This window comes from Silurus meridionalis, chromosome 15 (genome assembly GCF_014805685.1).
Source record: "Silurus meridionalis isolate SWU-2019-XX chromosome 15, ASM1480568v1, whole genome shotgun sequence".
In the NCBI taxonomy this organism is placed as follows: Eukaryota; Metazoa; Chordata; class Actinopteri; order Siluriformes; family Siluridae; genus Silurus; species Silurus meridionalis.
The window spans coordinates 1,609,734-1,632,993 of record NC_060898.1 but is presented as its reverse complement, the minus strand read 5'-3'; the positions used below and the strand labels follow the sequence as shown (position 1 = coordinate 1,632,993).

Below are 23,260 nucleotides of genomic sequence, written 5' to 3'. Positions count from 1 at the left end.
GCAGGTGCTTATTGATTTCTGTCAAGCTGCTTTGTATGCTTTCTAATGTGCATTGCTCTATACAAGTCCAATAGAACCAGAATTTGCAAGAATCATCATTAAATGCTGCAGATGTTCACAGATAAACAAAAAAAAAACCCTCGATTCATTTGTGTCCTTCAATTCACTTTGATTTCACAATAATCATATGTGCTTTATTGCAACAAAATTCTGATTTGTCCTCCTGTTTTCTAGGTGACACAGACGAGTTTTGCTGGTCCTCCAAGATCCAGTGCAGCCCTGACCAACGTCTTCAGAGCGCCTTCATCCTCCTACCTGTGGACTCCTCAGGAGCGAACAGAGAAACGCTCATCCTCGAGATGAACGGTGCGACTCTGCACCAACACCTCGACGTCTCTCTTCTCCCACCCGAATGCGGCCTTCGCTTCGAAGTCACGGACCGTCTAGCCGCAAAAGGGCCTCTGTGTGTAAAAATCCCAGCTCAGGAGCAGGGAACTCTGGGAAGCGGCCTGGTGTGTCCACCGTTCCTGGTCACGACCTGGGAGAAATGCAATCAAGGATAAACCCGGAGACTCCGCCTGTCAGTCGCTGGTCATTTCCTGAAACAGAACATCCCGACACACATCCATCAGCGGTCGAGATCTCGTTATGAGAGCGTTATGAGCGCTGTGTACATATACAAACCATTCGTGTCGCCTCGTATCAGGAGGCCACACTGTGTTCATCTTCAAGCGGATTATACAGTATTTTTATCATTATTTTTGGAGATACACTGCATTTAAAGCTACAGATCATAACCACAGGCTCTAGACTTTTCCAAAGAATATAGTCGGACTTCAAAAGGATAAGAAAAGATCGTTTTTTTATGGAATAGGACACAACAACCGAGGGAAATAAGCTAACCGGAGGCTATAAGACCTTCTATTTGCATTGTGTGTGAGCTTTATTGAAATATATATATTTTGATATACAGTATATGTGAAGTAATGCTTATTGCTCTGAAAGACATTTTGCTGTTCGTGCATTTTTATTCCCAGTTAATTTGATCTTTGACTCTGGTTTATGTAAAACAGTCAAGAAAAATATGAGGTTTCAGCGTGTGTGTGTGTGTGTGTGTGTGTGTGTGTGTGTGTGTGTGTGTTTGTGTGTTAAGATTTGTTTCTATACCTTATTGTCTATATAATCTATGATGTACTCTTTATTTGCCAGTCCAGATCACAATAAATATGTTTGTATATTGTACTATCAGGAGACTGGTTTGTTAAATATTTAAAGAAAATTATAATTTTTTAATTTTTTTGCAAAGAAAAATCAAGAATTGAAGAAATCAGAAAGAGAAGGTTGTTGTGTAAAGGAGAGAAATCGTAAGTTGCTCTGAATTTATCAATGTAAAGGTAATTCATGTCCTATGAAAGCAGGTGGTGAAGACGTTGGACTTCTGTTCAGAAGGTCATAATTTCAAATCCCAGCAACAAAAATCTGCGACGGTGTGGCCCTTGAGGGAGGCCCTTAACCATAAATTGTATGTTGCTCTGGATAATTGTATCAGTGTGATTATTTTCATATAAAAGCAGTAGTAGAGTAAGTAGAATAACTGGAACAAATCATCCTTTGATGATCCTTTGAATAGTTCATGCAAATATTCAACAGTAAAATGATCTGCATCAAAACATGTTAAATCATTTTATATCACTTATAAAAACAATAACACTTTATTTATTAAGCATTAAGCCCTTCTAAGTAAACAGGTAAATAGAGGGGAGATCAGTGGTTAAGGCATCAGATTGTGGATCGGAAGGTCATTAGTTCAAATCCCAGCACCACCAAGATACTACTGCTGGGCCCTCGATCGTGCCCTTAATCCTCAACTGCTCAGTTGTCTCTGGATACGGGTGTCTGCTAAGTACCGTAAATGTAAATGTAGGGTCACACATCAAGGTTGAGAGGAAAGGTGGCTCTTGATTGGTTACAGGACTGCAATCAATTTTTAATCGAAGTCATTCTTTTACTGACTCAAAATGTGTTTAAAATACATCAAGTCAAGGCGAACGGAATAAAGTGTTAATACAGACACTTAGCAAATCCAATCCAATCCAATTGGTTAAAAATGTCTGTATAAACTTTAATATCGCTATAATTTTTCAGCAATGTAAAACCCAAACCTACATCGGCCCCATGTCTTTATCTCATTAATGGCAATGGTGTGGGTTTTATTTATTTATTTTTTACTTTTACAGGTTTTTTTATCCTTAGCATCTTTCTGAACATCACATTAAGATTAAAAAAAAAAATAGTAATTCGATCGCATTTCATTCTAACTGTTGTTACCTGTTCCGCCATTGTTAATGTCTGCGAATGACCGTGCTGCCCCCTAGTGGTCAAATCTGAATATACAGCTATATTTCTCTATGATTTCTACACTATTCTGGAGAGTAATTTGGGAGGAAATCAGTCGTATATGACTACATAATTACTCACTTTTGTTGAGATTTTATTTAGACAATAATGGCTGTTTGTTGAGTTGTTTTCAGAGGACAGTTTTATTTCTAAAGGATTGTCCCTTGAGAAGAAAAAATATAATTTATGCTAAAATGTGAGGGGTGTGTGTGTGTGTGTGTGTGTGTGTGTGTAGTATATGAAGTTGTCTCTCTCAGCAGGACTTTCCTCTCCCTCCTATGCAATATGTATATTAAGGCATCAGTTGACTGCAGCAACTTTTATTTTGTTCTGTTGCCCACAGGAAGTGCCCTCATTAGTCTTCAGTTTGCAACAAAAACCTAAAAATTGACATTTCTGGGGGTTATTTTTGCTTCTTATCAGTTAAACAAAACACTTTCAATATCATCCCCATGTCACAGCTGATCTGATGTCCATTCTTCTGGGAAGATGTTTCACACGATTTTGTAGAGATTTGTGAAGATCCATTCAGCCACAAGGGTGTGAGTAAAGTCAAGTAGTGATGTAGGTGAGGTGAGAAGGTCTGGGGTGCAGTCAGCGTTCACATTCTTCATCTTCGCAGCTCTATAGCATGAGATCTTCCACCCATGTACAACCCATGTAAAGCAAATCTTGGTGAGATGTTCTCCTAAGGTCTGATCTGAAACCTGTCTGCAAAGATCTCGATCTGAAGACTTCATGCTCCAGCTATAGAGATTTTTGTTTCTGTGGTTTTGGTGTTAACTCGATCTTCTGATACTACATCGGTTCCTTTCTCAGGCAAGGAACGTTCTGCATGAAGCTTTTCTTCACCCTTGATTCACCCCAACGCCAATGCGTCTGTGAAGTGGACGGCTAATCTCTCTTTCTTCTACTCACACACACACACACACACACACACACTCTCTCTCTCTATCAAGCTGCTTGTGTATGCTAAGGCTGGCTCCAGGCCTGGAAGAGTCAGGATTTGAGACTCTGAGCTGAGCTGCATGAGGGGATGTGAAGAAAGATGAGGATTACGAGATCTAAAAGAAGCCTACACACACACACACACACACACACACACACACTCACATATACAACGTACACAGTCTGTTGTTATTCCTAATCACTGCCATCATTAAGGACCAGCAAACACAATAATAAATTAAGATCAGTTCGATTTGTAGAGCGCTTTTAACAAACATCAGCGTTAAAGAAACAAACAGATTGCAAATATATACATTTTACCATCAAAGATTAGTTTCCTATAAGTTGATCCCAATTGAGCAAAACAGACTTCATGAAGAAGAAACCTTGAGAGGAACCAGACTTAGACGGGCAACCTCATGTTTATCCTCAACAACGAATGTCCATTAATTTAACAGAAGTTCAATGTTGGGGTTCATTGATGGATGTTAGAGTCTCAGTCGCAGCTCTGAAACTGTTAATTACAGTCCAAACCTCACAGTTCACGGTTCACCCTTCACAGTAACATCATGGATCTTTCTAGTGTGGAACCATCCTGAGCAGCAGCGAGTGGTTTTTGATTAAAAAGAACTCCAGAAGATCATTTCAGAATGTAATGTTGAACCAAAACAAGTCAATGCTTAATCACCTCAGTTTATGTGACTCGAATGTGACTCTCAGCACACTGATCTATTAATAGAATGATATCAAAGACTCAAACACTAATTGATGTCTATTACAATCATCATGAACACAAAACCTTCTTTTTTTAACTACTTCAATAAAACGTGTAAATGAGGTCACGTGTGTTGTGGTGAGTTCGAGTCTGGAGTTTCTTCATCATTTATTCCTAAATATTCTGCTTGATGTTGAACTGATGCTGAACTGTATGTTGGTGATCAGTAGATGCACCAAGCGTCGATCAGAACACGTGTAAAACAGAGCGTGCGCTCGATCCTGATTGGTGACTCGCTGCGTGTTTCACCAGTTACGTTTTTATTCTCGTTAATAAAAAGAAACGACTGATTTTGCTACATGTAGTTGAGTAAAAAGTACAATTTTGGTGTTGAAGTTACAGTAAAAGTCTCCATAAATGGAAATACTTTAGAGATACGTAAAAAAAAAAAGCTACTTACTGTACTTAAGTACATTATCTTCCGCCAACTGCAATTGCTTGGTACCGATCCAACTCATTAATATGCATAATAACTAAAACCGAGACATTATAACCATCAAACACGGACCCTAAATCTCAATAGGACTACAAACTAGTGTTTGTCTTCCAATTAAATTCATGAATTGATAAATTAGCTGTAGTTAAATCAAGAAAACACCCCCCGCTGTAGTGTATAGCTTTGGGCTGGGGGTTTAACTGGGTGTGGAGTTGTTACAAATCAATAAAAACACACACACACACGTGAATCGGCAGTGTGTATCCGGATCACGGCGGAATGTGAAGTTGTGAGGAACATGTTGACTCGGAGCGAGTGTACCTGTTCCCTCTTACGTGCCAGGCGTCCATGGACTTTGCCTCCCTAAGAGCTGTGCTTTTTATCTGTTCCAGACCTTTGTCAACACAGCACAATTAAACTGCAGGAAAGGATCATGTGAAATACGGCTGGGTTTTCAAAACAATGCCTCAGCAGGCCACGCTGCGGTTCCATCGCTGTTCTGTTAGGATTTCGAAAACAGTCGGGGTGTGTGTGTGTGTGTGTGTGTGTGTGTGTGTGTGTGTGTGTGTCATGTGTTCTGTTGGTTGTTAATGATGTGCGCTTGAAACTTTAATATAATCACATGATATAAGATACTTGACTGTAAACGGACACATTGGTGCTTTCCCTTTACATTTACTTACATTTGTATTGTAAAAGTATGTATGTACACAAACGTGTGTGGACATCTGAGTTGGAGGCACACAGTTGGACGTCTTTGGATGCAGGAGCATGAAATTCTTTCTTCACTTGAACTAGGAGACCCAAAACCTGTTCCAGCATGACCTGTTCCAGCACCCCAGGCCTCCTAACCTGCATCCGTACCTGACTTTACTAACACCCTTGTGGCTGATTGAATCTACACAAAATCGTATGGTCAAGTGTCCACAAACTTCTGTCCAAATAGTGTATTTATGCTGTGTAGCTCTTTTATCAGCATGCCCAAGATGGTAGCCGTTTGGCCTTAATTACAGCTGGTACTGCCTGATTTGCTGCACAGATCCCTTGCATGACATTTGTGCACTTAACCTATAGTTACTTTTGAAAGCTGATAAATGTTATGTTCAGTTTATAAACATGCAAAAAAGTATTTCATTTACGTTATGTAGCTGCCTAACCTGATAACTGTGAACATACAAATGTCCTGTGACCTGGAGTGTCTTTTAACGAGTCCAAAACGTTTGTCGGCAAACTGCAAAACACGAAACCAATCATAAACATAGCTCGGTAAACTTCATCCCTTATGTAGCTTGTAAAGGAGTGGGCTTTATCTAACTGCATTTGTGCGCAGTGAATTAGCAGCTCGAGTTATATTCGATAATGAGCATAGATTTTTGCACGTTGTCTACCATTGTCTGCATATGTTACCTCCCCCCCAAAAAACACCAGGAGGTGAATGGACGACTCTAAATTGCCTCTTAGGTGTGAATGAGTGTGCGATTGTTTGTGTGTGTGCCAAGCTAATGTTTTGTACATCTCATGACGCTTTTAAAAAGTGACCAAGATTTGGCTCCTGTACCAGGAAGAAGGAATTTGACTATTTGACCGTTCGATATTCCTTAAATTGTTGTGGCAAGAAAAAAATCTAATCTAATATAGTTCTAGTCTAATCTAATTATGCATTCAAAGGGTTCAAAACTAAAATTATTCTTCTAAAGGCTCTTCTGGCCTGTCTAATTATAATAATTTTGTCCTATATTAATACAATATGCTTACATTGTAAAGATTCTATTTACACTTGTCAGCTACCACGACACCCAATCATCTGAGTGGAGACTATCAGCGTTTTCAACTCTCAGAAGCAAACCATAATAGGCAAAGCCCCCAACATCTTACCAACCGACCCCCACCCACCCATATGGAGTATCCATGTTGCTTTTATACCAGAAGAACTCATGCAAGCATTGTGCATTCAATACACTTAATTGCATGCAAGAGTTTTATTATCATCGAAATGCAATAGTAATTTTTTCACTTTTGTACACCAAAAGGCGCGTGCATATTTACTCAGAAAACATAATGCATCACTGGTATTGATGTCATACGGTCCCAAACGCATAATGCAGAATTTGGGTTTAAAACCTGACAACACGGTGTCACAGCGTGCGTGTGTATGTGTGTGTGTGAGTGTTTTGTTTCTTTCAATAGGACTTTTCTAGTTCCCACACGCACGCGCACACGCACGCGCCCCCCTCTGTAATATTTTGGCACGCTCTTTCAGAATAACATGCCCATAATAGGATCCAGCGGGCCGTACCATGTTTGACGGGTTTGAAGGGGGGAACATCTGGAGCTCTAGGACGTGACACGACGCAGTTAAAGAGACGCGGTGTATTATAAAGGTTACACGGAGTCTGACAGTCCAAAAAGTTTCGCATGAGATGATTAGCGAGTGTTGGTACGTCGTGTAGTTCTCATCGGTACGATCCCGGATAGCCCGGGCCTCCCCCCGGAAGGGTTGAGGACCTGGATGGTTTCGCCCGGTGAGTCCAGGGATCAAGCTCCTAGCTGGTGTGCTACAATAAGTTGTGAACTATGAACGATCAATCCGACTTTCAGCTTCTATAAACGAATAAATCTGCGGTTCGAGGCGCGATGTGAAAAGACGGATTTGCGTGGAGACGTGCCAAGAAGCTCCATGGCAATCAGCAACTTCAAATTTGGCTCATAAGCTTTTTTTTTTTGTTGTTTTCTTTGGGAGCTTCGCACTAATGGCTGCTCAGTCTAGGTAAGTACTTTAAATCCATTAGGCAGTGTTTATCAGGAATCCAGCTGTTATACAGATGTGACATGCTGGACCATGGCTGGACTCGTTTCGTCAAGCTTCCCTAAAACCCTTTGAATAACAACCCGAGGCAGCCAGAAGATATTAATAGTGATATAAAACACCCGGGGTGTGTATATGTATCTATCTATGTGTGTGTGTGTGCACGCGCGTGCTCGTGTGTGTGTGTACACAGGTGTGAATCCCCTTATATTTATCTTCATCATATAGTAATACCACAAAATATATCCAAAGTTCATCACAGGCAAGAAGAAGAACCAGCTAGAAACACCCTGCTGGACATTTGTTGGATTGGTTCCTTTTGTGTCTATACAATATCTATATATTCATCAAATTATTTAATTGAATAATTAATTGATTGATTGATTGACCTTAAAACATGATCTCACCTTGTTTATCACGTATTTGCTTAATTATAGATTGTTGTAAAACATGCAGCAGTAAGAGACTGGGTTTAGGGACGGCCTTCGATTTAAAAGCCATGTTGAGCAGAAAGATCTGGAGAACCAAACACTTGTTAATTTGGTTTGTTAGTGAGTTTATTAATATTATTAGCGAGGGAAAGGATTATCAAGGGTTCAGATTATTGTCTCATTTCTGGTCTTTTTGGTGGTCGTCTGATGAACAACAATGTAAAGTTGTAATCTGTTTTTTTGTTTGTTTTAATGTTTTAAAAACATGAGTCTGGATCTCGATCCAAGACGTCGTGCTAAAGGGAATTTTGACAAAGTTAATCCGCCAGTATAAACGCTTAACAAGAATATCATCGGTGATTATTATATATAGCAAGCTCTGCTCTGAAATCCTCGAATCTGATTGGTCGGTTGACACCGGTCGATTTTCTATAGCAAGCTCTCCTCTGAAATCCTCGAATCTGATTGGTCGGTTGACACCGGTCGATTTTCTATAGCAAGCTCTCCTCTGAAATCCTCGAATCTGATTGGTCGGTTGACACCGGTCGATTTTCTATAGCAAGCTCTCCTCTGAAATCCTTGAATCTGATTGGTCGGTTGACACCGGTTCATTATTATATTTTTTTATGGCAAGCACTGCTTTGGAATTCTCTAATCTGATTGGTTGGTTGACACAAGTTGATTTTCTATAGCAAGCTCTGCTCTGAAATCCTTGAATCTGATTGGTCGGTTGACACCGGTCGATTTTCTATAGCAAGCTCTCCTCTGAAATTCTCCAATCTGATTGATATTTTTTTTATAGCAAGCACTGCTTTGGAATTCTCGAATGCGGTTGGTTGGATGACACAATCGGTCTTCTAACACGCTCCAGATGCCTCGTGTATTCTGGTGATGTTTATAACAAAAGATCGAAGGCTCAGTTTAACCCGGTCGAGTTGAAATGAATTGTTCTGATGTGATCTTTTTGGCAGACGAGTTCGAATCCTTTCTGTAAACAAATGAGTTTAAAACGCATCGCTCGCGTCGTCTCTGCTGGGGTTTTTTATGGCATTTAAGGCCGAGCTCTTTTAAAATGCAAATGCAGTAAACAAATGCAGTGACGGACTGAAAACCGGAACACCAAGTGCTTATGTGCTGTTGTACCATCTAAGATTTGATCATCAATCAGGACAGGGATAGAAATCTGGAGTAGCTGATTGTGAGAAAAAGCTTAGACTTCACCTGGAATTGACTGAAACATGTTGTTTTCTTTGGCCTGAATGTTCTCCTGGTCCGTGTGGTTCTGATCCAACAGACGAGTTTCTGAAGTTATTGGTGTTGCTGCTCGACGGGTCACGACTGTTTCACCAACACGATATTAGGCAGGTGGTCTTAATGTTATGTGACGGTGTTGTAATATGCAGCTGGTGAACTCGGCCCACGTCCCACACGCTGCACCAGCGTTGGGCAACAACCAAAACACACGACTCGGCTTTTTTTTCCTTCATAGTGTATCACTGATAAAGGGCAAAGAGTGAAATATATTATTTATTTTTCCCAGTCGTCCTAGTTATGCATGCTCAGGAGTGTTGAAATGGCATTTGAGTGATTTATTCCAGGATTTATTTCTATTTTTCTTATAAATGTGTGTGATTTCACTCTTATGGTCCTTTTTATTATTATAATTCTATCCTTTTTTAAAATTTTTATTAGGGACTTTTTTTCTTGTGAATGATACGCTGATTATTATTTAAGGAAAGAAATGCAGTGTGTGTGTGTGTGTGTGTGTGTGTGTGTGTGTGTGGGTAGTAGAATGGTAGACTAGCTTACCTAGCTAAACTATGCTTACATGGTGGCTAAACTAGCGACTACATGGTAGGTAAATGAGCTAAACTACTGGTAGACTGACGCTTAATTAGCGAAACATGTGGCTACAGTTTACCGAAACTAAACACCTGATTGATTTTTATGTAAATGTCCCCCTCAGGCAAGGAGTCTCCAGTTTCAGAGCTTTGTACCAGTTTTCCAGAGCCACTGTGTTTACTGTGGACACTTCAGGCGGCCATGTTGATTTAAAGTACTGCGAGTTATTTGTTTTGTTTTTCTAAGTCGGAGTTACGAGGTGTCGCGATGTCAAGTAACGACCTGTTTGTAATTTCTTTCAACCAAAAATTTGAAAATAAAAAAAAGGTTAGACTTGCGTTTCCTCTTCTAAAAGTGCTGTTTGGTGTGTGTGTGTGTGTGAGGGAAATGTTTCGTTTGGCTGCTAAAAGCCACACTTGGCTGCAGCTCGACCTCTCTGTGACCTTGCACGCGATTGGCTAATCTTTTATTCCTGAAAAAGGCTGAGGTGAGCGGACAAACGGTGCACCTGGACCGATCGAGCGGGGTGTTGGAGTGTGTGTGTGTGTGAGCGCGTGTGTGTGTGTGTGTGGGGTTTGTATTGGATTACATGCCCGGCTCAGGATTAACAATGAGCTTTTTTGAGCTTTTGCGTCGGAAAAACACGAGATCGTGTTCACACACACACACACACACACACACACACACACAGAGAGAACGAAGTATCCTGACTCATTCGGACCGATCCGGTTCGGCCTGCTCGCATCACAGCACTCCTGATATCTTCGTCCTGATTGGTCAGATCTCAGTTTCTGATTTTTTAGAGCATGAGCGCCGTGCATTATTGTTTCTATAGTAACCATGTGCACCTTACGTTCCATTCGTGGTTATACTGGGGATCAGGAGTATACTGGGGATCTCCACCATCAGAGCACTGTAACACTGTGACGTGACAATGCTACGTTTAAGGAAGGTAACTATAAATGGATAAAAATCAACATATGAATAAATTGTTGCTTTGGTGAAAGGGAACGCTATTTGGGAGGAACATTAATCGGGAAAAGTGTGTGTGTGTGTGTGTGTGTGTGTGAGAGACAGAAAAAACGCACAAACAGTTTTTTTTGACCCAGTTCTCTAAGATGAAAATGAAATACTTATTTGTAATGTTTTACTGCTGTGCTTTGGCACATACACATTCAGACATGCACACACGCACACACACACACACTTAGTCACGGAACACACACTCCCTCCCTTCCTCCCTCCCACTGTGATGGAGACAGAATGTCCTGAACTTGAGTACGTTCTGCAGTCGCAGTAACTACGGCCAGTCTGTAATAGGATGTAGCTGAAACTTCCACAAACACCACAACATCCAGTGCAGCACGTCTTCAACGTCCAGCACGGCATCTTCGGCATCCAGATTGACGTCTTTGATGTCCGAAGTGACGTCTTCGACATCTGGCACACCATCTTCACCGTGAAGCATGTCGTCTTCGATCGTCCACTACAGCGTTTCTACTGTCCAGCATCACATCTGCAGTGTCCAGCAAGAGGTCTTCTATCTGTATGAGGTCTTCTACGTCCAGCACAGCGTCTTTGCCGTCCAGAACACCATGTTTGAAGGTCCAGCACAGCGTCTTCGTTTTTTCATATTTATTTATTTATTTTATGGATTTTGAAACTCTGAGTTCTCAGATTTACATCTTTGTGCTGCCCCACACACACACAAACACACCTCTCATGTGTTATTTGAATAATGTCTTTGTGTGTGTGTGTGTGTGTGTGTGTGTGTGTGTGTGTGTGTGTGTGTGTGTGATGATTTCATATCTTGTATTATTTCTCTGTGACACGTCCAGACCTGCATGTCTGTGTGAGTATCAGTGCAGGGAGACGTGAACGTGACGGGGCGAAGACGACTTTATTCAGGAAGTAGCACTTAACACTAATCCTGGCTAACGCTAGTTACTTAATTGATCTACTTTAGCTACTTAAACTAGCGACCACATAGTAGCTAAATTAGCCAAGTTAGCGACTACATGGTAGCTAAATTAGCTTATTTAGCCAAACTAACAACTACATGGTAGCTAAACTAGCTTAAACAGCTTGCATGAGGTTAAGGTGAGCGTGGGATCTCTGACCGCTGAAGGATCTGAGACCACAGAGAGAAACACGCAGCAGCCTGGTGAGATGTTCTCCATTACACCCGGAGTTACGGCCCTCCTGCCGCTCCACTGCAGCAACGAAGGGGGAGGGAAATGGAGAGATAGAAAGAAAAGGGGGGAGAGTGAGTGTAAATAAAGGAGAAGGAGTGTGAGGTCTCTCAGGGTGAAGATGGAAAGCAGGGGTCACGTTCCAGACTTCTCCACGTGTTCCTCTGTGTGTGATTAACGAATGCTCCTTTCCGGGACTCGTCGCACATGAGCTCTTCGGTTGCCATGGCAGCCATTGCCGAGGTTGCCGACCGAGTGTTTTGTTTGAGGTTCAGCACCGTTCCATTTGTGAATAAAACAATCACCATGCCAACGATATTTCAGTATGGCGTTTTACAATATCATTCATTGCAGTATTGAAATTATAACGATATATCGCCCCGACCCCACAATCTACATTTACCATGAAAATAATATTATAATAGTATACTGCCCGACCTCATGCTGTGCATTTTTTACGATCTGATCGAGGAAACGATATATCGCTCGACTTCACACTCTGCATTTATCACGATATTGATATAGTAACGATATATCGCCCGATGCCACACTGGTTTTAGTGTTATATTGATATCGCAGCAGTTAATCGTCCAACTTCGCAACCTGCATTTACCACTATATTGATATTCTAGCAATATATCGTCCGCCCTCACACTCTGCATTTATCACAATATCGATATCATGGCAATGTATTGCTTGACTCCACAATCTGCATTTGTCACGATATATCGATATGGTAACAATATATCGCCCGACCCCACACCCTGCACACTTTTGAGCTTGAAACCAGAAAATTCTTCATCCCTGCAAATGCTGCATACAGGATTTTTTTAATAGATTACCTATAAAGTTATAGATTCTGCAGTTTTGTTTAAACAGATCGGTGCTCCACATCTGGCCCGGTGCCAGGTGCAATAATTCAGTGCCAGATGTTGCATGTTGTGTTACTGCAGTCCCTGGAGGACCGTTTGCTTACATCAAACCTACCCTCTTCTCTCCACCCTGAAGCCCTGAGCTTGGGCAAATACGGGTGACAGATTGTCCAATAAAGCAGCAGAAATAAACACGATATGCTTGTGTTTGTCTGCAAACCTTCAGAAAAGCCTTTGGCTTTGAGATTCTCCTTATTCACTGGTTCCAGAGTTCTTTTACTCTCACTAGACTCTCGTCTCAGGGCTGTGGAGATTACAGAGCGACCTTGTCTGGATGACGTCACGCTGTGGAGATTTTAGCGGAAAGATTGCACTTGGCAGTCTGTGAAGCATGAGTAACTTCTTCACCGTTACGTCCAGTGACTCACGCTGACTCACCAAAAGGTCACGCAGCTAATATCAGCCTTTTCCTTTTGTCCTCCATCTCGCTGGACAAAACCAGCAAATGGTCGTTCTTGTCATGTACACCAGAGGTGAGGAGACACGTCTTTTAGCATAAATGTGCGATGTTTTTCTGCTTCTGGATTTTATTAACGTTTAGTCATGAAGTTGGTCTTCATCCAGTGGTAAACAAAGTGGTTTAGATTCAAGGAGAATGTTAATGGAATGGAGAGCAGTGTGTTAAGATCTGAATGAGATGCTTCGGATCGCTTTTTGTCTTTTTTTTCTGTTCTAATGAGCTCCACTCTTCTGGCAAGATGTTCCACTAGATTTTGTGGAGATTCATTAAGCCACAAGGGTGTTAGTAAAGTCAGGTACTGATGTAGGTGAGATGTGGTGAGGAGAACTGGGGTGCAGTCAGCGTTCACATTCATCATGTTTAATAGCGTTTGAGCTCTACATCAGGGGATCTTCTACTCCAAGCCATGGAAAGCAGATCTTGATGGAGCTGGCTGGACCAGGTTTAGGTTTCCTAGTTCAACGGAAGAGAAAAACAGTTTTGGTATGAACCACTTACGCCTGGAAAAGATGGGTCCTTCAATACTTTTTGGAGTACAGTGTATTTTCTGATTGGGCTGATTGTAAGGAAATGTTCATCTTCTGCCAGGTTTCTCCTTCACCAGCTGGTTCATGTTTTCGAAGCCGGTCTGAAGTCGGCCACTTAACCCTGTCCCTCCAGCACGTAGCGTACGGTCACGTTAACTTGCTTGTATCTCTGCTATGGTTGGCTTGTTGCATCATCAGGATTCGTAAGCAATATTCTGTTGTGCCATTCTTGCTCACTTCCTGTTGAGTCGAGGGCTTCAGAGAGTTTTCAGTTCACGCTCGATTCTGTTAACTCTGTTACAAATAGTCTGGATATGGCACACCTAAAAAAATTAGAGCCCGACCGATTAATCAGTTTTGCCAGTAATATGGGTTGATGGTATCAACAAGCACGATTAAACCTAGCTATGGGGAAAACCGGTCGACCTTTAGTTTTATATGCGTTACGTGTGAAAGATCTTGAAACCGAGTAAGTTTGTTGTCTCTCTTATCTTCCTGTGTTTGTCTAACACATTTCATATTTTTTTCTTTTTTTGTTGTCGGGGTGTACGTAGCGTCCGCGAAGAACTGGACATCCTGCGGAGGAAAGAATGGGAGCGGAGGAACCAGGAGGCCCTGCAGGATAAGGAGCTGTACCAGGAGAGCGTGCCGCTCTTCGGTGAGCCTTACAAGGTGAACATTCCTCCGTTATGGGTTTATTGGTTTTGGAGAAGTACGAAATGTATTTTCTTGAGAAGAATGCTAGGTTGTTTTTTAGATGTTAGCTAGATAACGTCCCGCCTGCAACCAAATGCTATCTCCCAAAAAAAGCGTATTTCTTTCTGCTGCAGACTCGTGTTTTGCCATTTGTTAACTGAGATGGTTGAATTGGAAGCTAATATTATACCAGGCGAATTATCTCTCTCGATTGTGGTTAGAGGCTACAGAAGATTTTTGTTCCTACCCCGGGAATCTCACGCTTCTCCTTAGAGCTCAGTCGAGACTTTTGTGATCCAAAGTCCATAAATTATAGATGTTTGCTCAGAGGGAAACAAAGGACGTGTAGATCCAGATGTAGAATAGTTGCTGAACCAACTCTGTTCCTCCAGAGGTTTCTCCAGAGGTTTTACCAGAAGTATGTCCATTTCAGGATGCAGGTTAATTTGCTGTTAATTTCAAAAATCTCCAAGTCTGTCTGACATCTGTGGATGTGGACTGGAAAGCCCTGAGGGTTCCTCTGGTTGAGATTGAACACGGACACGCAAAAAGCGAGGTTTTTTAATGAGGCCCCTTGGAGCCTCTCTGTCAGGGCTTCGGGACGAGATCGAGGATTGAATGACTGGCAGATTTTCTCGAGAGAGAGAGAGAGAGAGAGAGAGAGAGAGAGGCAGATGCAGAAGGGATGTAAGGTGAGGGTGCTTATTTTATTTTTTTTTTTTCCCTCGTAAAAGTAGGATGCTGAACCGTCTGTCTTCTCTCCAACTCCCATCAGACACCCATCTGCTCCCACAGCTCGTTATCTGGCTACGGCAGATAATTAGGCTCTTTGGAGAACAGGAGGCGGTGGGGAGGAAGAAAGGAGCAGTGTGGGAGAGATGAGATGGTGAAAGATGATGGCTTTTTTTTTTCCTTTCCGTCTTATTTAGTGTCTGAGAGATACATTGGAGTGTATTAGTGAAAGTGGGGAAAGAAAATGCGATGGAGATGATCATCTGTGTCTCATGAGAAGTCCTAAAAAAAAAAAAGAAAAGAAATTGAAGCAAGGCGGTGGGGGTGTTGGATATATTCCAGACAATGTGTGATTTTAATGCAATATATGCATAATGTGTTATTGCCTTAACATGCATACATTGGATTGGATTGATTGGACATTCCAAAGAAGAATAGTGTCTTATCTTGTACACTACACTGGAATTCTCAGAGAACTGGGTCTAGCCTGGTCCCTGGACCTCAACACTGGATCAAGGAGGGTTATAAGGCCTGTTCAAGGGCTCAACAATTGCAGTAGTATCTGGTCAACACATGGTCATAGGTTTAAATCCCCTTTTAAAATAAAAACCCTGTACCCTTAATTGTTTAGCTGTACCCTGTCTGACGTCTTTGTACCTTTTTTCTGCAAACGAATAAATGAAGAACAAGAAGATGAAGAATTTTCCAAACCGCCTAAAACCACAAAACGGAAAAAAAAGAGCTGGTGCAAACCAAACACTGATCCATTCAAAACCTGAGAAACAGTCAGCTGTGTTTACTCTTCCCTTCCCGTGCCGTCAGAGCAACCTGCCTTTCAAACGTCGTTAGCGCACTCCAGCGTACTTCAGTGGCCTGTGGGCAACAGTTGCGTTTCCACTTTAAACCCTTCAAATCACTCTGCACGTGTCAGCAATTCGGTATAAACGTTCATGCTACGTTAGCCTTCATTTCCATACCACAATTCACTTTACCGTATTCCTGCAACACCAGAGGTTTTATTGCTACTTTGTGCTCTAAATCTTCAGCAGACATCCGGGCCTGTCGCTAAATTCTGAAAAAGACGTTTCATGACACACACAGTGTGAAGATGGTAGATAAGGATGTTCTGCTGAGATCTGATTGTTGAAAGTACAGGACGTTGTTAGCTGCGATAATTGTAGCGTATAAACCCTCGGGGGTTTGAAACCTGGGAATATGATGTCCTTTTCTGTGAGTCCCCAAGTTGCACAAGCTAGGGCAGATTAGCTGGATGCCATAAACAATGACTGACTCATGGTGCGAGAGGGTTAACGCTAAACAGGACTCACGGTTTGGTACGTACCTCCGTTTTATTGAATTTTTTTTAAGTCACGGTTTGGTTCAATTTCGGTACAGTTTGGGAGAAGTTAAGCGAAACTGCATTAAAATTGATTGTTTATTATTATTAGTATTATTAACATTTGTGAACAACAGTTCAAACATTTTAAATAAAATTCCTGCTGGGTTTAAATAAAATAGAATAAATCTAATTAATGTAATATACTTTTTTTTATTTTGTTTATACAAATTAAGTAGCGTAAACTGGCGTAAATTAAATAAAACTAGAAGAGGGTAATTCCCTGAAAAAAATGTGAGTGGTGCTTTCTGCAATTATTTCCGGAAGAATCAGAATATTTTGCGCGGTAGTAATTGTGATACTTTTCCAGAAAGATCAATACATTGACACTGGTTATTTATCAACTGGTCAAGTTTCACGTTTATTGCCAGTCGCACAGCTACGTTGCAGAAGCGTCGAATTCTTGTGTGTTAACCAGAGTCTCGTTCAGTCACAAAGGTTTCCGCGGTATTTACACGAATACTCGAGTAATTAAAATATATATACGTTTGAAATATTAGTAAAAGTAAATAAATATTTGACTTTTAAATATTAGTTTTTGCGTGTTGTTGACTAAACGTAAGTAGTATTGCAGGTTTTCCCGACAGAAGCGAGACGCTAACATTCACACACTTGTAGTTGAGAACACTGATGAAGCATTCCTCTGTGTAGAAACTTGCACACAGAGGTTATGCTTACGCTGAACTTTTGTCTTTCTTTACCTAGAAAATCAATGGCGATGAACTCTCCAGCCGCATCCAGAGGATGCTCGGTAATTACGAGGACGGGAACAACTTGCAGTATGATGGGGCCACCAGGGATCGACCCCTTTCTTCATCATCATTATCGTCATCATACGGACATTCGGGGCTCCCCATGCACAAGGATAAAACGGATCCCTCATTCCAGAGTTCGTCGTCCTACGGAAGCACTAAACAAGTCCACTCGGGTCACGGCCCACCTCAGCCTTCGAAGAAGTTCCCTCTCCCGGGCAACTCCATCTCCATCCAGAGCAAAGAAATTCCTGTTAAATCCCTCCAAGTGAAAACAGACTCCTGGTCTGACTTGAGGAACTACTCGACCCTACCAGCCATACTTCCGGACCTTTCACCACCCGCAGAACCTTTGTCCCCTTTACATTCCAGCGAGTCCAGTGATTTTGATCAGGACATGGATGAAGACAACGATGGCAAGCGGCACTCGCTTTCCCCTCAGTGCGAAAGGTCTTCCGGAAGGACTAATTTAGAGGAGACACAAAAGGAAACGTCCCACTTGAGCAGCGAGGCTCCGATTCCGGCTACCCAGACCTTCTCCCTTCCGCTTTCTTCCAAGCCCAACTTGGCCAACTCTCGGAAGCCCATGGCTTTGGTCCGACCCATGGATGGACCTGACCAGGTCACCAGCGAATCCCCGGATCTAAAACCCCCACGCAGCGACTATCACGAAAACTTGTCGGATCTGAAGAGCGTAGGCAAACCGAACCTTCCTCCGCTGAAGATCCCCTCACAGTCCGTGGAGGTGAGCATTTTTTTATTTGTTTGTTTTTTTCCATCTGCTTTGTTTGAAAGCTTTACTTTTGAGAGTTGTTACTGATTTATTGTGGCTTTCAGCTTCCCAAGAATGTAAAGTATGTGTGGAATGCAAGGCCGAGTTAGTCTCAAGTTACCTTACTACATTTCATGCTTGTCAGTTTGGAACTTCCTAAACGTATCCATAGTTGTATCCTGTCTGAATTTCCTTCGCAGTCGGTAGTTATGGTTTGAAGTGGCCATTTGGGAAGACTCGGCATTGCCGCGGGTTAATCAGATTTGTCTGCTGCATATGAACATAATTAAATTACGACCCGGTTGTTCGTCCTCAGGACAGGAAAACGAAAGGGCAGGTCCTCGCAAGCATTTACAAATTCACGCGCTGCCGTACCGCCGGTTTTGTCGTGATATTGGGAACTGAGCGATTATCAGGTCTTAATCTGTATCGCAATCTTTTTTTTTTTGCGATACTATTATTATTATTATTCAATTATATCCGTCTGGCCGGGATTTCTCCGAGCGTTCCACAGCACTTACAGAATGGTATTGATTTTAAAAAGCTCAGAAGTCTGACTCCGAGGTCGTGACCTCTGAGCGCTAGTTGGTAACAGCGGCTCACGTGTCACCAGTCATATAATATAATTCTAAACAGAGAGAGAGTTTTCCAGCTGCTCCTGTTAATCTAGGTCAGAGAGACACACACTCATACTTCGTTATCTCTCTCTCTTTCTCTCTGAGGTGTCACCGAGCTCTAGTTAAAGATCTCCATGCTCCTGTAGCTCGGTGTTTACACTCTTCTAGATGCATCACTTCCTGTATCAGTGTCTTGTTTTCTCCTCAGCTGTATGACAGGAACATGACGTGATCTTCAGCAGGTTGCAGATGTTAAAGGGCTGCAGCTCATGTAGTCTTACTTTAATTGTCCTCAAAAGATGAAGAGCAGAACACAACGGATTCCCGGATCTCATGGAAAAAAAAAAAAAACCAGACGCGCGCGCACACACACACACACACACACACACAAAAGCTCATCTGGAGCATCAGGGATTTATTTTCCCAGCTGTAATGTTCCGTCTCTCGCTTGTCTCGTGTGTGTGTGTGTGTGTGTGTGTATATATGAGTTTATTGGATCAGACTTTTTAAGCCCATGTCCATCTCAGCCAGGAGTCGTTTCTCAAACTAGTGAGATGTTTTTCAAAGTGAGACGTGTTTGCAGAAGCGCCTCAGCAAAAACCCACAACCGGGTCTTTATAAGTTCAGACATCCAGCGTGAGGGTGTGTATGTGATGACGTGACGATTGCGTGAATTAACTTTGTGCTATATTTCATTGCAGCATCAAATACACGGGTGATGAATGAAAGAAAAAACGCACCTTTCGTGACTAATTTTACGTAACGCACCTTGTTTGTGCCTCGTAGTTTTCTGCATAATGTGCCTCATCGTTTCCACGTTACGCACCTTGTTTGTGCCTTGTAGTTTCTGCATAACGTGCCTCGTAGTTTCTAGATAACGTGCCTCGTAGTTTCTGGATAATGTGCCTCGTAGTTTCTAGGTAATGTGCCTCGTTGTTTCCATGTTACATACCTTGTTTGTGCCTTGTAGTTTCTGCAAAATGTGCCTCGTAGTTTCTAGGTAATGTGCCTCGTTGTTACTAGGTAATGTGCCTCGTTGTTACTAGGTAATGTGCCTCGTTGTTTCCACATTACGCACCTTGTTTGTGCCTTGTAGTTTCCGCATAATGTGCCTCGTAGTTTCTAGATAACATGCCTCGTCGTTTTTACGTTACGCACCTTGTTGTGCCTCATAGTTTCTGCATAACGTGCCTCGTAGTTTCTGGATAACGTGCCTCGTAGTTTCTAGGTAATGTGCCTCGTTGTTTCCACGTTACGTACCTTGTTTGTGCCTTGTAGTTTCTGCAAAATATGCCTCGTAGTTTCTAGGTAATGTGCCTCGTGGTTTCTAGATAACGTGCCTCGCCGTTTTACGTTACGCACCTTGTTTGTGCCTTGTAGTTTCTGCAAAATATGCCTCGTAGTTTCTAGGTAATGTGCCTCGTTGTTACTAGGTAATGTGCCTCGTAGTTTCTAGGTAATGTGCCTCGTTGTTTCCACGTTACGCACCTTGTTTGTGCCTTGTAGTTTCTGCATAACGTGCCTCGCCGTTTTTACGTTACGCACCTTGTTGTGCCTCATAATTTCTGCATAACGTGCCTCGTAGTTTCTAGGTAACGTGCCTCATTGTTTCTGCGTAACGCACCATGTCGTTTCTACGTTACGCACCTTGTTTGTGCCTCGTAGTTTCTGCATAATGTGTCTCATAGTTTCTAGGTAACATGCCTCTTCATTTCTACGTTACAGACCTTGTTTGTACCTTGTCGTTTCTGCATACAAGCCTCGTAGTTTGTGTCACTCGCCTTGACGTTTCTACAAAACTCTTATTCGTGTGCATAACGCACCTCTTGATTTCTATGTTGTTTCTGCATCTTCAGGCTCTTTACGGTGTTTCTCTAACAGAAAGTTTAAAAAGTAAGAGCAGAAATAATGGATTTTTCAAGTCATTAAATAATATAACTATAAAAGGATAAAAATAAATGGTTAGTTGTATTAAACAATAAAAACATTGAAATCGTTGGCGACTGATTTGTATGTAAGAGGAATGAAGCATTTCTTCGACGTCGTGTTGCATCGAATTCATTGCAACTTTCCTTTTGTAGTTTCCTAGTAGATAATTTCCCTACTGCCATTTCACCCGAAATTGACAGCGTTCTGCCGCAGGCGTGGTGGAGGTTAGAGATCTCGCGTTGGTTTAGGATTTATATGTTCTTGATTTGTGTTTTGTGAAGAAACTGCGTCTCTTGTGTTGAAGTTTGCAGTGAGCAGTTCTCAGCCAGAGCTTTCGCTTCCAGAGAAATGTAACGATCGCTTGAAAAACAGGTTAAATACAACTTTCAGTATAAGCAAATAAGCAAGTAGGGGTGTGTGTGTGTGTGTGTGTGTGTGTGTGTGTGTGTGTGTGTGTGTGTGTGTGTGTGTGTGTGTGTGTGTGTGTGTGTGTGTGTTTAAGAAGTGTAGAATGGTATAATTGAGCAATAGCTGGCGGTGTTGGTGCACACAGGCAGGGTGTGTCTGTATAAAGCCTGGCTCGTGTCCAGAGAGAAAATAATGAGAACCTGCTCATGAAGATGGGTCACGACATGCTGAAGGCTGAGTCACCGGCACTGGAGTGTGTGTTTCACAAGCTGAAGTGTGTGTGTGTTTCAGGAGCTGGTGTGTGTGTGTGTGTGTGTGTGTGTGTGTGTGTGTGTTTCAGGAGCTGGAGTGTGTGTTTCAGAAGCTGGAATGTGTTGGCGTGGGTTTCTGAAGTTTTTTGTGTTCCAGGAGCAGGAGTGTGTGTGTGTGTGTGTTTTCCAGAAGCAGGATTGTGTGTGTTCCGGGAGCAGGATTGTGTGTGTTCCAAAAGCTCAGTCTACTCTACTCTGTGTTCAAGAAAAATAACCCTGTCGCAAAGCAAGATGTTTCCGTTCAGAGCTTTTTTCCACATCAAAAATTGGCACGAAAAAAAAAAAGAAACCATTGTTACAGAAAGAGGCGGTCCTTACTAAACATCTGAACATTCTCGTTCCTGATAGGACATCGTAAAAACTTCCTTGTAAAATTTTTTCCCATTTTTGCCCAACGGCAACTAATTCCCTCACTTTAACTTTAAAGATGGGGTTTTATAGTCAACTATAACTTTTTACTAGTAAAAATGAAAACCAGTTCTGACTAGTGTTAAATTCTCAGGTTTGTTTCATGTTGGGTTTTTTGTGTTTTTTTGTTTTTTTTTTAAATCAAAGCCGTGATTTCAGCCACAGCTGTCTGAAGGAATTCTCCGTGTTGGAACTGTTGACCTCTTACAAGCTCCACCAATTCTACCTCGTATTGAGGGTTCGAGAGACATTTTTTATCAATGAATATTTTTATAATATTCCCAGAGGCTCAGGTGAGCTGAGGTGAGATAAAGTCATCTCGTAGCGTTCCCTCGTTCCCAGCAGTGACAGATGGATAGATAAACCCTCCCATATCTGAGGTTTGCATCATAAAAACGACAAGTCAACACTCGTATCAGTCTCTTGTGGCTGATGCTTCTGTTTCTTCTTTTTGAATCTTTTGGTTGAATCTTAAATTCATCCTCAACTTAGTGACTGAATGAATCTCCACAAAATCTAGTGGAACATCTGCCCAGAAGAGTGGGCAGATTGATGTATTAATAAACGACACATCATTACATTTAACATTTAAACATATAGTAGCTATAAACGCTCATTCCCTAATCTTACTTTTTATTCTCTTGATGTTTGTGAGATAAATAAAAGCACACCGGTTTAACATGTAAAAAAAAAAAAATGCTTTTTTGATGCTGGAGACTCCTTTTTAATTTTTAAATAAAACATCTATATTTAATTACGTATAATTAATCTCTTCAGAAAGCATCGTTATATCAGTCAGTTCTCATTAACGTAAAAAATGTCTCGTTCGAACCTCGGCATTCGCTGTTATAAAAAAACGATCAAAGCTTTTCTGATTTGTGAATTAAAGATAGATATAGAGCTTTGTTTAAATATCTAATGAATATGGAAATGACCTGGAAGTAATCGGACAGATGGAGCCTCCGTATTTTGGCGCAGGATTTGTATTTTGTTGTTAAGGTAAAAAAAAAAAAAAAAGAAACTGCAGTCATGCACTGGAAAGTAGGTCACTTGCACAGGAAGCGCCTGGTGACCTCCTGCTGCCGTGTGCTCGCTTGAGTTCGAGGCATTAAAGGAAACTGCATCGTTTATAGCAACACGTCTAGAGAGTTAGAACTCGGTGTACTGATAGAGACGCAGATGATGAGATGATAACGGTAGAAAATAAACACTCAGCTGAAATGGAATGAAACTTTTGGTAGAGTGCAGAGAGCCCAAAACAAATCCAGGAACCAGTGAGGGTTACAGCACATGTACAGAATTTATGTGCTTATTATTTATTTATTAAATTTTTATATTTACTTTTTATTTTGACGTTAATTGAAAAAAATGGAGGTGACGCTTCTTTTTGCTTTCATTAGTTTTTGACTTTTAACTTACAGTACAATATTCATAAAATTTTGTGAGGACCAAAAAGTCCTCAAAATCTGATTGTCACAGTCACACTGTCCTTA

General features: G+C 41.6%; 1 protein-coding gene across 2 annotated transcripts in view; it reads left to right on the top strand.

Annotated features, from left to right (window-relative positions):
* The first annotated feature begins 7,087 nt into the window (after positions 1-7,087).
* The window catches only part of aff1 (AF4/FMR2 family, member 1), a 33,907-nt gene continuing 17,734 nt past the window's right edge, over positions 7,088-23,260 (top strand). The window contains exons 1-3 of one of the 2 annotated variants that reach the window (XM_046868650.1): positions 7,088-7,323; positions 14,301-14,418; positions 17,276-18,067. In XM_046868650.1, coding sequence (XP_046724606.1) covers positions 7,307-7,323; positions 14,301-14,418; positions 17,276-18,067 — 927 coding nt within the window. In that variant the 5' untranslated portion in view covers positions 7,088-7,306. Of the gene's footprint in view, positions 7,324-10,933; positions 11,241-14,300; positions 14,419-17,275; positions 18,068-23,260 lie in introns of those variants that run through there. The other variant, XM_046868651.1, reaches the window with a different exon arrangement.